An 18,272-nucleotide genomic window follows, 5' to 3' on the forward strand; every position below is an offset into this window, starting at 1 on the left:
CATCCCTAACCCCCATATTTTCAAGGGTCACCTGTAAAAATATTTTAACTTTTCATTTTATTTTCTTAGCTTACCCTTTCTAATCATACAATATCCTTAGCTATATATTAATTCATCAGCTCAATAATGAGAGTCTAAAAAAAGCACATGTATTTTAAAACTATATTAATTTAACCACTGTTACTACAATAAGCCTTTTAGAAATCTTATTTGCTGTTAATTCTAAGTTTTGGTTTAAATCAATACCCAGCACTACATTAAATCTGGTTTTCTACATATTTGCTTTTTTTACTCAATTCCTTTTGTTACTCATATTGGAAGTTAAATTTCAACCTGAAAAAAAAATTTACACTGCTAAATCTCATCTTGTTTTAATTTGTACAATACCAGACATTTAAATTGTTAGGGCATTTCTACAAATCATTCTCTATGCTCATAATCCTCAACTTATCATATCAGCAAATTTGTGTACTGAATAACTCACCCTATTTACATCTGGAAAAATAAGGAATCCTGTTATCAGCATGATACCTGAGGTATTCACATGTTTGAGTCTGCTTCGCTCTGATTCCCTGCTCTCCCACACAATAGCTGGTCTGTTTTATTTTTAAATGGATAGTGAGAAAGTTACAGAAGCTTTTAGACTCTGTCAGACTTTGGTTTGAATTTCAGCTTCAACTGGTTCAAATCTAGTAAATTGTATAATCTTATCAAGTTACTTAAAGTTCCTGTCCTCAGTATTCTGATCTTTAAAATGGAAATATTACTTAAAAGGATAAATGGAAAATTAACTGCCATAAATAAAGCCTAAAGACTGGATGCTAGAGTAACATTTCAATTTTCTCTGTGTTATTAAAGATCTCACCCACTACTTGTACAGCTATCATTATTACCTACTAGAAGCAATCTATAAGTTTAGGCCAAGATCTGTAAGAATCATTGCTGACTGTCAAAATGTCAAACACTGCCTTTTAACAAGGAAAAAAAAATTTTATTGGCTTTACTGGCTAGAGTACATATTCTAGTAAGATTTTTTTTTTTTTTTAAATGAAGTATAGCTGAGACACAATGTTACATTCGTTTCAGGTGTACAACATAGTGATGTGACAAGTTTATACATAAGCTTCCCATGAGCATAGCTACCATCTGTCCCCATACAACACAAATTTATAAGACCATTGACTGTATTTCCCATACTGTACCTTTCATTCCCATGATTTATTCATTCTATAACTGGAAACCTGTCTCCCACTCCCCTCTCGTAAGATCTTTAACATGAATAATTAACGAGATAAATAAATGATAAGAAAATTAGAGAGTGATATGCCAACAGCTGCCATCATTACTGGTAGATTACAACTTGCTGTAACTACGCAATAATTTTAAAGCCTTAGGTAAGTAAGTAGGACAATTATATTTAGAAACCAGAAAAAGAAGCTTAAAGAAAAGGGTAACACTTACTATTCAAATAAACTGATCAATTATCTCCTTACCTGAATCACTCGCTGCAACAACTGTTCCACCAGGAGCAAAAGGATCGTTGTGCTTCAATGTTTCTACCTAAACAAATTGCACAAAATCATGACTTAAGAGAGGCGATATTTCATAGCTGAAACCTCATGGCCACACCGAAGAAAATATTCTTTACAAAATCTTAATTAAGAAATACAAGGCATTGGGGCACCTGGGTGGCTCAGTGGGCGGGGCCTCTGCCTTCAGCTCAGGTCATGATCTCAGAGTCTTGGGATAGAGCCTCACATCAGGCTCTCTGCTCAGCAGGGAGCCTGCTTCCCCCCCACCCCACGCCTACTTGTGATCTCTCTGTCAAATAAATAAATAAAATCTTAAAAAAAAAAAAAAAAAAGGAAAGAAATACAAGGCATTAGGAATTAATGCTTCCCCTAATGATTTGCAATCTTATTCAACTAAATGACACATACCATTTTCTAATCTTTTATTGGGTAATATAATAGCCATTCAATATAGTATATGAAACACATATGGTTTAACAAGTAACTATCAAATGAACTCCTTTGTTATCACCTTTCAAGAAACTGCCAACACTTGGTAAGTCTTCATCCCCCCTCTGTAGAGGTGATTACTACCCTGACTTTGGTGGCATTCATCTCTTTTCTTCATTATTTTGCTACTAGTACAGATACACCCTGTTTTAACTTTTTGTATTGAAGTAATTTTAGATTTCTACAACAGTTGTAAAGATAATACATAGAGTTCTCATATATCCTTCACCCAGGTTCCTCTAATGTTAGTACCTCATATAATCACGGTACATCTATTAAAACTAAAGAATTAACACTGGTACAAAACTGTAAACTATAGGCATTATTTGGAATTCACCAGTTTTTCAATTAAGGTCCTTCTGCTATTCCAGGATGACATGCTGTATTTAGGATGCATACTATTCTAACTCTTAAATATCCTAGTACTTAATATCAGAAAATGCCAGATTGACTTTCTAGTTATAGCATTCTGCCCATCAGAGGAACATACACAGGTATTCCAGAGGAAGATGGGGGTGGGGGCATGGGGAGAAGTGGAGGGGAGGAAAAGAGGGAAGAAAGGAGAGAGCGAGGGAGGCAGGGAGCTCTGCTAAAAAGATCCTGCTACTTTCAATAATAAACCACTTAAGAATCTGGACCAAGTGGCAAGGGTGAGTGGCCAGAGTGAGGACTTTACCAGAAGCCAAAGAGTTCCACTACAGAACTGTTTTCCTTACCAGAAGCCAAAGAGTTCCACTACAGAACTGTTTTCCTTACCAGAAGCCAAAGAGTTCCACTACAGAACTGTTTTCCTAACTTATTTTGGTTTTTAATCATAGTCAAACAAATTATATAGGAAGAAAAGTGAATTTTCTCTTTCTGGTATCAGGCCCTCTTAAGAGGCCAATGAAAGCCTTAGCAGACATGAAAGGGGAATAAAAAGGGTTTGGGAACCTGTATCTCCTCTGACTCATGGCTATCAATGTCATCTATATTATAGGCTCTATTTCTAATCATTAAGAAATTAGTTATTAGAATTGAACATCAAATGGAGCAGAGAACCCGATGTGGGGCTTGATCCCAGGACCCTGGGATCATGACCTGAGCCGAGGGCAGAGGCTTTAACCCACTGAACCACCCAGGCGCCCGTAACAGGCCTGATTTTTAACAAAAGCTTATAGATTTTAATCACCATCACAGAGAGACAGACAAAAAGCAGGCCTACTTAAGTGTCAGGTTTAATTTCTATTCCTTCCTCATAATACACTGTGTCATCACCTAAAGGATCATTGAGACAGCAGGGGGGAACAGGATGGACTGCATAGCCTTTGAAAGAATGAGGCCATTAGACTCTATGTCATCTTCAGTTTGATAATTAGGCAATTTAAAACACAAAAGTAATTTTCATAACTATAATTCAGATAGTATTTTATAGAATAAAGGTTCCAAAATCCTCCTACAAGGTCACCAAATTTATTACTGAAATTCTCTCTCTTCCATATTAGCCATCTACTCCCCACTCTGACTGTATGACTTAGTACCCACACTATCTATCTATCTACCCACACTAGCTATCATACACTAGCTAGGAAAGTAAGAAATAGTTGTTTTGTTTCACTTTGGTTTTTTAAACTATGTCCCTCTGAAAGCAGAGACTAATCTTGAGGAAAATAGGAAAGACTTTAGGGGAGAGATTCAGATCTAGAAACATAATCAGAGGCCTGTTTGAAAAGAAGGAAGATCACAATACTTATGGGCTCTGTAGCTGGGAAGAATTAAGTTTAAATCTTGGACTATAGGACTTAGATTTTGGTCAGATAAATGAAGGTTTGAATTCAGTTCTACCACTTACTAACTTACTATCATTTAACCTCTAAGTCTCATTTACCTTATCTTTAAAATGAGAATGGTAACAAGAGTTTCACAGAAATAGTGTGAAGATGAGATGGGTAGCACATGAACAGAGCCTAGCACCATGCCTGGTACATAGAAGAGAGGAGATAAGCAAAGCTATTGTTATATTGCCAATTTGGCTTTTTGTTTTGTTTTTAATGGAGAAATCCCGAGCAGTCAGCAAGGGCAATACAGCTTTCAAAAACTGGGGAGGAAAGAGAAGAAGTAAATAGGACAAATTGTGGAGAATTTTCATCAGGCAAGAGGAACAGCAGAAATTTGTTTTACTTTTAAATTAGGAAGAGCTACTTTGGTTTTCTTGCTCTTTAAAGATAAAAGTGGAGAATGAGAGACTAGAATAAGGTACAGGAAAAAAATTCAGGTTGCAGACAATTTTAGAAGAATTTGGCAAATGGGTCCACGCTGCAAACTAAGTGTAGGAAAACAGAGTATCCAGTAGCCTGTGGAAACCACAAATATTCAGTTACAGAGGCACTTGCCTCTGTATATCAATGGAAAATACCAGCTGTTGGCCAAATAGCTCTTTACTGAGCACAGTAGGAAAGCAATTAAAGAATATCAGAATTTATTAACTTTAAAAGAATCAATTATTCTTTTAAGGGAGTATTTTTTTTTTTAAGATTTTATTTATTTGTCAGAAAGAGATATCACGAGTAGGCAGAGCGGCAGGCAGAGAGAGAGAGGAGGAAGCAGGCTCCTCGATGAGCAGAGAGCCCAATGTAGGACTCAATCCCAGGACCCTGAGATCATGACCTGAGTGGAAGGTAGAGGCTTTAACCCACTGAGCCACCCCGGTGCCCCATCTTTTAATGGAGTATTCTTAATCTAAGAGAATTAGAAGACAAAATTTTTGCTTCAAATTGCTCCATCAATTTTTCTTGTCTGGGTGAAACATCCTGCTTAACAAAATAATCCTCTAAAAGACAATTATCTATGATCTCTCTGATATGAGGAATTCGAAAGGCAGGGCAGGGGGGCAGGGAGGGAAAAAATGAAACAAGATGGGGCTGTGGAGGGAGACAAACAGTAAGAGACTCTTAATCTCAGTAAACAAACTGAAGGTTGCTGGGGGCTGGGGAAAGGAGGGATAGCGTGGCTGGGTTATGGACACTGGGGAGGGTATGTGCCATGGTGAGCCCTGTCAGTTGTGTAAGACTGATGATTCACCAGACCTGTACCCCTGAGGGAAATAATACATTATGTGTTAACTAAAAAATAAGCCTCTAAATAAAAAATAAAACAAACAAATTCTAAAACCATTCATAATTATTGAAATTGGGTGATGGATACATGGAGGTTTCTTTCTTTTTTTAAGATTTTATTTCTTTTTTAGAGAGAAAGAGAGAGAGCCCAAGCAGGGGCAGCGGCAGGCAGAGAAGGCAGAACAGGCAGAGGGAGAAGCAGCCTCCCCGCTGAGCAAGGAGCCCCATGCGGGACTCAATACCAAGACCCTGGGATCATGACCTGAGAGGAAGGCAGTTGCTTAACCAACTGAGCCATCCAGACATCCTTACATGGAGGTTTCTTAAAATATCTCCTTATATTACTCTATTTTGGGTATGTTTAAATTTCCACAATATATTTTCTTTTAAAGCCTTCAGACGATAAAGCACTTAGCCGTATAACCTTTGTTACTTCCAAGTCCCAGTGTTCTTATTGTTAAAACAGGGCTACCAATACCTACTTTGCAAGGTTGTGAAGATCACAAAAGAGAGTCTGACATTTAGTAGGAATTTGTATTTCTCTACAAGATTAACATGTATGTGTTATTAAATATATATAAAATGTGTCTATAAGTGATTTTTTTTAAAGATTTGATTTATTTATTTGACAGAAAGAGATCACAAGTAGGCAGAGAGGCAGGCAGAGAGAGAGAAAGGGAAACAGGCCCCCTGCTGAGCAGAGAGCCCGATGCGGGACTCGATCCCAGGACCCTGAGATCATGACCTGAGCCGAAGGCAGCGGCTTAACCCACTGAGCCACCCAGGCGCCCCGCGTCTATAAGTGATTTTATCTTTCTAAAACATCAATGCTATTTTTAGGTTGATTTTCATTATTTCAGTAATGTATAGCAAACATTTCTAAAAAGCTTTAAAGACTGGTTAATGGATTTCGAACCATTTATTTTATATATGTCAATTGGATAATATTTTATCCTTATTAAGGATGGACTTGATTTTTAGATGAAATTAAGCTAGTCCAGCTAATTACAAGGGCAGATAAAGCTGTGAAATGCCAGTCTGAACCAAAAACTGGATGGACTGGATGAGACTGACATTTTCACATAGCCCATCAAAAGTAATCTAAAAGAGGATCCTTTCATTACTGTATATTTCAAGAAACTCACCTAGGACGACTGTTATCCATGTAACAGTTTTTAACCCTCCTACTTACCGAAGTATTACTGCTATTGCTGGCTGCACTGAAAGGGTCAGTACTTGAAGTGGCAAAAGGGTCAGCAGAAGACTGCTTGAAGAAACAGTCAGATGCAAATGGATCTGAACCTTTGAAAGGATCACCTCCAAATGGATCTAAGAAAATACAGCACATATATGAAAGACTGAAAACTACTACACTAAATTTCCTATCACCTGAAGGTATAATAACTGCCTTAATTAAAAGACATTTTGAACTTCTGCAGAATCTAAATTAGGTATTTGGCATTGTGATTATTGACCATAAGAAAACAGTTGTACCTAAAACAGCTTTAATTAATATTCTTTTTCCTACTTGCTCATCATTCACCCAAAGCAAATCAATAATTCTAATACTTATTACACAAAGATTACTTGTATGCTAGGTTGAAATAATTCCCTTAAACTAGTGATTCTAATTTTAGGGGAAGAGAAATCACAAATTCCTTTGTGATTTTGTGAAAAGATAGTCTCTCCCCTAATAAACTTATTTTGGAACAGGTTTGAGAAGCATAACAAATGGTACACAAGACCAGGTAAAGAATACCTTATCAAGCTTGAGATTTAGTAATTCTTTAAGATGTTTCCTTCCCCCCATTCATATGCTATAATCTTAGGAAAACAAAATGTTCTAAACACTGAAGTAGTATAGATCACTATACTCATCTACTCCTTGGCTAACAAGGAAAAATCAGTCTAAATGTTATTAAAAGTATCAAAATATAAACACTAATGTAATTTAAATAATAAAGCTAATAGTTAATTAAGCAAATTGACAAGAATCTACCAATTTCTCTCTGAAAATGCCAGGCACATACAACCTTTAGTGGGGACTTTTATCAGTTTAAAAACTGAATAAAAAGCAAGTCTACTTCCTATAATTACCTTATTTTGATCCTTCATTTCTAAATATAACACAAGTTTATAATTAAACAGAATGAAATTACAGCTAAGTTGGACCTCAATGATATACATACCAATTTTTCCAAAAGGATCATCTTTGAAAGGATCACCTGTGACAAAATAAATAAGCAGAAATCACAATAACAATATTTACTGTTGGGACATCACTACTTAAAGGTAACTTTAAACAGAAGCAAAATTTCTAAAAGCAAAGTCTTTTTGGTTAGCTCTACCTCAAAGTAGATAAAACACTAAATGCCATGCATTTTTAGGAAACATTTAAAATAATAAAGAGTAAAGGCAGAACATCAACATACCTCATAAACGAAGCAATTTTCTTCTAATGACTCCTTTTTTTTTTTTAAAGATTTAATTTATTTATGTGAGAGAGAGAGTGCATGCACGAGCAGGGAGAGGGGCAGAGGGAGAAGCAGACTCTCCACCGAGCAGGGAGCCTGATGTGGGGCTCAATCCCAGGACTCTGGGATCATGACCTGAGCCAAAGGCAGATGCTTAACTGTCTGAGCCCAGGCATCCCAGAAGAAGCAAATTTCAACTGGAGCCAACTATACTTACCCCCTGATCACCAGCTGAGGTTACAAATAGAAGGGAAAAGACAGGCACAACAGCAATAATTTTACTAACAGAATTCTCTGCTCTTCATAGAATTCTAAATGGGTATTACCATCACTACTCCAGAAACAAAGACACTCAGCCTATTGAAGCAAAAAATAATTCTAGAACTACAGAGTTCAGAAATAAACTCTTACATTTATGGTCATTTGATTTTTGACAAGAGTGCCAAGACAGTTCTATAGGTCAAACATAATCTTTTCAACAAATGGTGCTGGGACAACTGGATATCCACATACAAAAGAATAAAGCTAGACCCCCTATCTCATACCACAGTCCAAAATTAACCAAAAATAGATCAAAGATCTAAATGTAATAGCTAAAACTATAAAACTCTTAGAAGAAAACCTAAGAGTAAATCTTCATGACTTTGGATCTTAGACATGATATGAAAAGCCCAAGTGACAAAAGAAAATATAGATAAATTGGACTTCATCAAAATTAAGACAATGCAAAATACAAGAAAATATTTGCAAATCACATATTTGATTAGGGACTTGGATTCAGAATATATGAAGAACTTTTATAAGTCAACAAAAAGATGAACAATAAAAAATGGTCAAGTTCCTTTTTTTTTTTTTTTTTGGTCAAATTCTTTGAATGAACATTCCTCCACATAAGTTATACAAATGCCCAATAAGGACATAGAAAGATGCTCCACAAAAGGTATTTGCAAAGGACATACCCAGTAAGGGGTTAGTATCCAAAATATATAAGAACTTATTACACTCAACACCCAAAAAAACAAATAATCCAATTAAAAAGTGGGCAGGGATTCCTGAGTGGCTCAATCAGTTAAGCACCTGACTTTGGCTTACGTCATGATCTCAGGGTCCTGGGATCAAGCCCCACATCGGGCTTCATCCTCAGCAGGGAGTTGGCTTCTCCTTCTGCACCTCCCCGCCAATACTCTCAATCACTCTCTCTCTCAAATAAATAAAATCTTAAAAAAAAAAAAAAAAAAAGTGGGCAAGACATGCATAGACATTTTTCCAAAGAAGATACAGAAATGGCCGAAAGACAAGATGTTCAACATCACTCATCATGGAAGTGCACATCAAAACTACAATGAGATAATGCTTCACACCTGTCAGAATGGCTAAAATTAACAACACAAGAAACAACAGGTGTTGACAAGGATGCAGAAAAGGGGAACCCTCTTGCACTGCTGGTGGGAAAGCAAACTGGTACAGCCACTCTGGAAAACAGTATGGAGGTTCCTCAAAAAGTTAAAAATAGAACTACCCTATGATAAAGCAACTGCACTACTAGGAATTTACCCAAAGAATACAAAAATACTAATATGAAGGGATACATGCACCTCAATGCTTACAGCAGCATGATCTACAATAGCCAAGTTATGGAAACAAACCAAATATTCATCAACTGATGAATGGATACAGAAGAGGCAGTATATGTATGTATATATACAGATATGAAATACATATATACATGAAATCTTATTTCCAACAACATGGATGGAACTAGCGTGTATTATGCTAAGTGAAATAAGTCAGAGAAAGACAAATACCACATGATTTCACTCATATGTGGAATTTAAGAAACAAAACAAATGATCCTGGGGGGAAAAGAGAAAGAGGCAACAAACCAAGAAACAGACTTAACTACAGAGAAGAAACCGATGGTTATCAGAGGGGAGGTGGGATAGGGGGAATATTAAATGGGTGATGGACATTAAGGAGGGCACTTCTTGTGACAAGCACCAGGTGTTGTATGTAAGTGATGAATCACTAAATTCTAATCCTGAAACAAATATTATACTGTATGTTAACCGACTGAAATGTAAATAAAAACTTAGAGAGAAAAAAAACTGTCATAAAACTGTCAAATCAGTTTCACAAACTGATTTGGAATAAATAAAATGCAAAAAAAGTTTTGACACCAGTGGTATTTAATATAGTTTAAACTGACATCAGGTATTTCAATTCACTAAACTCCTATTTCTTCAAAAAGACTATAGGCACCTTAAGGGCAGGGATCTAGGTTGTAACTGCTATAGATTCCACTGTTTTAAAAGCATGGTGTTGGCACTCTGGTAAAAAATTGCTGGTTGACTTAAGAGTACCTAGTCTCCTCTCCTGGTCCATAATACCTTTCTTTTGGTCCTTATTCTGAAGAAGAAACATGCTCTTAATCAGGGGCTCCATCCCAGGAGTTTGTGGCCTGATGAGGACAAATACCAGCAAATATAAGCATATCACATCTCTACACCCCTCTAGTTTTGCTGTTAACAAGTAGGATCTTAAAACTGAGCCCTAATTCCTATATAGTTACATGAAAAAGACTTTTTTTTGGTAAATCCATAATATAAAAATAAGAGTACTTACTGCCAACAAAAGGATCAGACTGGAAAAAATCCAAGTTTGTATCTGCAACAGGATCTGTCAGTGAACTTGATTCTACATTAAATGGATCTCCCTAAAAATAATTTTAAATCAAAAAGTATTATTTTAGAAACCAGTTATAAGATGTAACATTTTAAAATAAAATAACATGCTTTGAAAAAAATAACAAATATTTCTGTAGTCATAAAGTTCACTTAAAACATTTTTCTTTCCTTAGCCTAAAACAGTGTATAACCCATCTAGGAAAACCTGTAACAAGAACATTTACATATAAAATTATTTTTACCTCTTTTGAATGTCTGTCACTATTAAATTCAGGACAAACTTTCTCATGAACAGCTGTAGTTGCCACTTCATTATCATCAGTCACACCAGAAGGCAGTATTTCAGGACTACTTCTTGCCTACGAAATATTAACGTTATATGGACTGAAGATGTATTTTCTATTTGGCAGAGGAAACTGACAAAGGATAACAAAAAATTGCTAAAAATACAGAAGACAAGCAGAATGTATTCATTAAATGAGTTCTTCTCTTAAAATCCTTCTTAGGAAAACAGTACCATTAAGCATCAAAGTCACTCAGGCCAGAAAACTTAAAACCACTTAACCACTTCCCTCGTGTCATTTCCCAGCTAGCCTCCAAGTCTTGCTGAGTTCACCTCCTACTTCCTTCGCAGATCCATTCCTTTCTTTCCTCATTGTCACTATTATCCATTTACAGTACCATCCTGCTCCAGAGTAACCTTCTAACTGCCTTCCTGCCTCCAATATGTGCCCTTCCAACTGGTCCTTCTTGTAGTAGCTAAAGGAATAGATCTAAAATATCTGATTGGGGCTCTTATGTTTAAACATCCTTCAATGGCTTCCCCTTGCTTTCTGGATTTAGACCAGTAGGTAATAGGGCTTAAGAAGTGGCAGGGGAAATCTTCTACATTATACACTGTATACATCTTCTACATTATACACTGTTCTTTTAAATACAAAAAGTTATCCTTTTTTGTATTTAAAAGAACAGTGTATAATGTATCTAAGACTGCAACACCTAAATACAAATCAAGTCTGTTAATATTATGTCTTTAGTATCTCTCACACTTGTATTCTTCTCATCATCCCTCCTATTACTGCTTCAGTTTAGGCTAAAACAATCTCACACAGATCATTCCAATAGTCTCTTAACATATCTCCCTGCATCCAGTCCTACTCTCAAATCCATTTTTTATATTTTTCTAAAAGGTAAATGCAATTATGTCACAACTTGCTTAAAATTCTTCAATGGCTACTCACCACAGTAAGATAAATCTCCCAATGCTTCAAAATGAATCCAAATTTCTTATTCTCTGTCCCTTTCTGACCTAAAAGTAGTCATTTTTATCCAGGGGGCACCTCATAATCACCCACGGAATATTTTGTAAAAATACAGGTACGTGGCACCATCCCAGAAACTCTAGCATGGCAAGTCTGTAATGGGGTGCAGACATCTATATTTTATTTAAGAGATAATGCAGGAAGCCACTATGAGAGCGCATCATTTCCTACTAATACTCCCCGCACCATCACAAGATATCCTTTGAGAACTTCTTATGACCCTGTTCAGCATGATTCTCCCATCTTATACCTATGCAAATGCTGTTTTCTCTGCCAGGAATATACCACCTTCTTCTTTGCTTAACACTTCTTATTCTGAAGCTCACCTATACAATCTTGAGCTCCTCCAAGCTGTCCTCCCTGACTATCACAGCCCTTCACAGTGTTACACTGCTAGACTGTATGCTGCTTAAAGGCAGGGTTACAGTCTTTTGTCTCTGCAGCTCTCACATATAACAGCAGCACTGCTGTGTGCTCTCTAAGTAACTAGTAAATAAATCTATTCAACATTATGAGATAAAGAATTACTTTCAGCATTGGGTGAGAATATTTAAAAAAAAAAAGTTTTAAAAAGTTACTATCTATAGAGCTACTGTTTTGAAAACATGCTTTATAACAAATGGATTGGTTAAAATCACATTTTTACACTAGTTAAAAGTGTCAGAACTATCGGATCAGGGTACCTACTCTTTCTCTCTGGGGAAAAAAATCAACTGTCCTCAGATGAGGCAAGGTTCCATATTTATATTAAGTATGATGTCAACAAAAACTCTGAGCTGAATTAATTTTTTTCTTCTGAACTTGATTACGAAGGTTATAGAACAATTAGACTTACTGAAGACTCCTGGTGTATGGGCTCTGACTCCAACATGCCTTGGCTGTCAGCATGCTCATTAAGGTTAGCTGTTTCACTGCTGCTGGTGCTAAGGCTGCAATAATCTGTAGCACCATTTATAAGAATGCTGTGTGGGCTACTGCACCAATTTAATTGATTATTATGGTTTTCCAGCTCTTTCATTTCCATCAGTTTCATTTGCATCTGTCAATACAAAGTAGAAATACAAAACACAATTTATTACTAGAAGAACACAAAACATAAAAAGAGCTACATCCTTAGACTCAAAGATAAGTTTGCTTCCATTAAGGAGAATCCTCTGGGAATGCAGCACGATTTAGAGAGATTTCAGTAATCCATCCCAGTAAGTCTTCTTGACATTACAGTATACATGGATTTGCTTTTGCACATCTTTTTAAAGCTCCAAGAATTGTGATTCAAATATTTACATCTTGGTATCCTTCACGGATAACCGGAAAAAGGGTCAGGGTACTGGGAAAAGATGGCAAAGTAACAGAACAAGAGAAGATTTTGTGATGAAGCTCTGGGGGGTAAAAAAAAAAAAAAAAAAGGAAGTTCAGGGAGAGAACACAAGGATTTAGAGCCATCCATAACTCTATTGGGAAGGAGAGGAGTGAAGACTAAGGTAAAAGGAGCTACTGTCCTATGCGTCAGCATTACTTATTAACGGGCTAGAGAGCTAGGAGTGGTCTCTAAAATCTAAGCTATTCTAAACATGTTAAATAAAGGACAAAGTATTTTGGACCCCAATATCCAAGTGACTTTATATTCCTGGAACAACAGAGCGAGAGAGACGCAGAATTTAATAAACTGTAATATATATTAAAAGAAAAATATTGGGCCCAGAGGCAGGGAAAAACTGAAGAGAGGGCAAAATCAAAATATGTTTCCTAGTGAAAAAGAGTAATGAATGGAATTTTACTGAATAGTTTCCATTTTTCGTAAAATATATTTTTTTTCATTACATTGGAATTCACTTTATTTATTAGCATCCTGTGTTTTCTGGACATTTCATAAATCAAGGCTCAGTTCCCCTAATCTTATTTTCTGCATAAGGTTTTTAAGTTGCTCATTTTAGAATCTGTAATTCTCCACAGATCTTTTCAGGGCCATAACCTGGGAAAAGAACACTATATTCAACTGGGAAAACAGATGTCAGTCAATCTCTGTCACCTTCTAGTCGAGATCTTAGTTAAAGTAACCTCTTCAAGCCTTTATTTCTTAATCCATAAAGTAAGACCTTTCTCCACAGATGATTATATGAGGCAAAGATATATCTGAAAGAACTCTGTAAAATGTAAAGGTTTGTATAAATAATGGACAATGTGTATAAAAGTGCCTAGCACACTGCGTTTCTCACTATTGTACCAATTAAGTTTCCCTGTTTCTTTTCTACTAATTCACTCCGTTTTTAAAAAGCTAAAGACATTGAGCTCTTTGAGGGTAGGAACCACAACTTTTGCTATCAACTTGGTACTGCCAACATCTACCACAATGATGTATATACTATAGTGCTTAATTTATGTTTACTAAATGGACATAGTATTGTGCTTATAAATTTAAACAATGTATATCAGTAAGCATTTGTATCTATCACAGTGCACTGTATTTAGTAAATAATCCAAAATACTACATATCTGTAATACACAGCATGTGCCTTTTATATTCCTAGTGATATTAAGTTGCGGCTTATAAAACATTTTTTTAACATTAATTTATGGAAAGAAATAGATTTTACATCCTAACCCAGTAAATACATGTATTTATTTGGCTAGGTCTCTCTGTGTGTATATATACACATAAACACATATGTGCAATATAGACACATTCATCTATAACGTGTAACTTATATGCACATACATATGTATATACAGTTGTGAAAAAGTTTCATGAAGTAATATGTATCCTTATTCCATGTAATGCACCATCATTTTTCCTATTCTGTCTTCTTTCTTTTTTTTTTCTGTCTTATTTCATTCTTATTTTTTGTATACAAAGTATGTCTTTATTTTTTCTAAACAAAAAACAACTTGTATAGGAATACATATGAATGCACAGGCACACAGAGAGGTGCATTCATGTACAGACAGAATTCTAAAAAGATACCATGCTGCAAATATTGTTTTTCTCCAGGAAGTAGAAATGTCAGACTTTTCACTTTCTATTTTATTTTTTTTTAAGATTTTATTTATTTATTTGACAGAGAGAGATCACAAGTAGGCAGAGAGGCAGGCAGAGAGAGAGAGGGGAGGAAGCAGGCTCCCTGCTGAGCAGAGAGCCTGATGCGGGACTCGATCCCAGGACCCTGAGATCATGACCTGAGCCGAAGGCAGCGGCTCAACCCACTGAGCCACCCAGGCGCCCTTCACTTTCTATTTTAAAAATATACATCGTGTAGTACTCCATTACTACCAAGAGTTAACTCAATTTTTTTATATATATGAAAAACTTGCAATGTGTATTAGGGAAAAAAATGTGCATGTATGAAACACTTTTACGTTATAAGGAGAAAATAATTTTAGGTTTTATGGATAAGGCAGTGTTTCTCACTGAGTTAGGCACAATCACTGACTATACTGGCCAGGGAGATGTCTTCTGTGGGGACCAGAAGCAAAGCTCCCCTCTTGTCCATCTGCTTCAGGGCTGTGCAATACCTCCTATTTTCCCAGTCATGGCCCTTCTGACTTTTTTCTTGTCCCTGACTGAACCTATGAAGCTCACAAAATGATCTTAACACCTCAGGCCACATGCATTTGAAGAACAGTAAGATGATGTTTATTCACTTCTAGTTACCAGTATGTCAAGCTGGGTCAGCTCAGGGAGTCCCAAATAACCAACACTTTGGTAGTAAGCAGCACCAAAGACTCAAAAGCTCTGAACAATCCAGAACACTCCTGTCTTAATTCATTTTTTTAAAAAATTTTATCATGACCATTAAAATAATTTCAATATCCACTAAACTTTTACATTCTAAAATTTGAAACCTTAACACTAAAATAATAACCATTATATAGATGAAGCAGTATGTGGAAATACTTGCTTATCAAAGAGTACTATTCAAGACAACCTATTTCTTATAGTTACTTCTGAGACAATAAAATCTTGAACAAAACTGGGCCTTCTGCGCCTGGCCCTCTCACACACCTGTCACTTAGCCTGTCTTCTTTCTTAGTCTCTGCATAAACTTGGAGGATACAGAAAAAAGAAATTACACAACTAACACAAGTTCTTCACAAACTGTGCAAGAGAAATGCAATAAACTATCACAATGCCAGAAACATTTGTATAAAAACAGTATATACTGAGTAAGTAAGATACACAGAATTAAAGTAAAAGGTTCTTTATTTTTCTTTTCTTTTTCTTACCATAAATATAAGGTAAGAAGTAGAAATGAAAATTTGGCAAGTCAGAAAATTTCCCTAAGTTATACATCTTTCCAGAAAAGCTGTAGTTTAGCTTTAAAGAGCAATTAAAATTTCAGGGTAATTCACAGTTTGGATCTTCATCTTTTAATAGGCCCATGGGAAAATACTGCCCTCTGTGGGAAAGACACACAAGTCACTAAGTCAAATGTAAGAAAACAGTATGTTTATTCTTTTTTTGTGTGTCTGTGGCTGATTTACTTACTTATTTATTTACTTTCCTAAATGAATTCTACATCCAATGTGGGGCTTGAACTTACAACCCCAAGATCAAGAGTCAAATGTGTTACTGACTGAGCCAGCCAGGTGCCCCTGGTATGTCTGTTCTTGAGGTTTGAGATCAGATGCAAGAATATAAATTAATTCCTTCCACAGGTAGCAAATATTATCTGGCACACTTCGTAGTATAGTTTGCTGAGATTATTTTCCTTGTTCAGAAACACTGTTTTATTTTCTCAATGATAATTTATAATATCCAGAATCCTTTCTACTTTTCTCATTTATGTTCCTTCCTTTGAAAGAAATTCCCTTTCAAAAAACAAAGAGAAAAGCCAGATACTGGGAGAAATTATTTGCAAATCAAATATCTGATAAGGAACTTACAGCCAGGAAATATTTTTTAAAACTTCTGTAATTTAATAATAATTAGACAATACATTTTTTTTAAATGGGAAAAAGATTTATACAGACATTTTATCCAAGAGGATATACAAATGGGTAATAAGCACATGAAAAGATACTCAGTATTACTAGTTGTTAGAAAAGTAGAAATTAGAAACTATGAGATACCACTTCACACCCACTAGAATGACTGAAATTAGTTAGGTGGACAATAAAGTGTTGGTAAGGTTGTGGAGAAAGAAACTGGAACCCTCATATACTGCCAGTGGGAATGTGAAATGGTACAGCGACTTTGGACAACAGTTTGGCAATTTAAAGTTAAAAAAAAAATTTAAACATAACTTCACAATATAATCAACTATTCCATACTCCCCCAAAATGAAAACACATGTCCACACAAAGAATTATATGCAAATTTTCATAGCAGCATTATTTGTAATAGCCAACAAGTACAAAGATTCCAAATGCCCATTTATCAGTGAGAGAATAAACAAAATACTTTATAAATATAGAACGAAATAGTGTTGATACATGCTATAAAACAGATGAGCCTCAAAAACATTATGCTTGTGAAGAAAACCTCAAGAAAAAGACTACAAAGTGTCTGATTTCATCTACATGAAGTGCTCAGAAAAGGCAAACATACAGAAGGAGAAAGCAGACGAGTAGTTACCTAAGGGCAGAAGCTGGGACTCACTACAAATGGGTCCAAGGAGTGTTTTAGGAGTGACAGAAATGTTCTAAAACTGAATTGTGATGTTTGAACAATTCTAGGTTTACTGAAAATCATTGAATTGCATCCTTAAAACCTATAAATCTTATGGTATGTAAATCATTTATAAAAAATATTTTAAGTAAACTCAAAGAAGAAAATTATTTTAAAGAATACTCATTCATGGGTGCCTGGGTGGCTCAGTGGGTTAAGCCTCTGCCTTCAGCTCAGGTCATGATCTCAGGGTCCTGGGATGGAGCCCTGTATCGGGCTCTGTGTTCAGCAGGGAGTCTGCTGTCCCCCCACCCCGCTTGCCTGCCTTTCTGCCTACTTGTGATCTTTCTCTCTCTGTCAAATAAATAAATAAAATCTAAAAAAAAAAAAAAAAAGAATATTCATTCAGCTGGTAGCATTCCCACTAAGACAGCCTTCTTTTGGGTTACCTGTTTATTGAGTACCTACACTGGGATAAGAACTGTGCTAAATGATAAGAGAGAAAAAAATGTTTCTAGTCCAAAAAGCTCAGTCTGCTGAGGGAGACAGACACATAAACAAATATGCAGGGGAAAATGTTACTATTGCTGTAACAGAAGCAGAGTCCAATATAGACAGGGTTCAGAAAATGCTGGAAAGCAGTAAGAAATTAAGCCATGTTTTTCAAGATGAGGGAGTAGGTATTTAGCTGTGAGATAAATGAGGGGAAGAAAGGGGGCACCTGGGTGGCTCAGTGGGTTAAAGCCTCTGCCTTCGGCTCAGGTCATGATCCCAGGGTCCTGAGATGGAGCCTGAGATCAAGCCCCGGATGGGGGAGGGGTGTGGTCTCTGCTCAGCAGGGAGCCTGCTTCCCTCCCTCTCTGTCTCTGCCTGCCCCTCTGCCTACTTGAGACCTCTGTCAAATAAATAAATAAATAAATAAATAAATAAATAAATAAATCTTTTTGCAAAAAAGAGGGGGTGGGGAAGAAAGCCTAACAAGGGGTAGGACTTTGTTACACATAATAATTAACTGAGAACACGGGACTACATGTTAGAAGATCTGGATTCTGGGCTGTGGCTCTTTTAAAG

General features: G+C 36.1%; 1 protein-coding gene across 3 annotated transcripts in view; it reads right to left on the bottom strand.

Annotated features, from left to right (window-relative positions):
• EPS15 (epidermal growth factor receptor pathway substrate 15) overlaps positions 1–18,272 on the bottom strand; it is a 143,996-nt gene that overhangs the window by 22,719 nt on the left and 103,005 nt on the right. For all 3 annotated transcript variants that reach the window (XM_082688403.1, XM_082688404.1, XM_082688402.1), the window contains exons 16-21: positions 12,432–12,635; positions 10,517–10,633; positions 10,213–10,303; positions 7,306–7,341; positions 6,309–6,445; positions 1,494–1,560 (exon numbers count right to left, since the gene is read on the bottom strand). In XM_082688403.1, coding sequence (XP_082544529.1) covers positions 1,494–1,560; positions 6,309–6,445; positions 7,306–7,341; positions 10,213–10,303; positions 10,517–10,633; positions 12,432–12,635 — 652 coding nt within the window. The remainder of the gene's footprint in view (positions 1–1,493; positions 1,561–6,308; positions 6,446–7,305; positions 7,342–10,212; positions 10,304–10,516; positions 10,634–12,431; positions 12,636–18,272) is intronic.

This window comes from Mustela nivalis (assembly GCF_964662115.1).
Source record: "Mustela nivalis genome assembly, chromosome: 10".
In the NCBI taxonomy this organism is placed as follows: Eukaryota; Metazoa; Chordata; class Mammalia; order Carnivora; family Mustelidae; genus Mustela; species Mustela nivalis.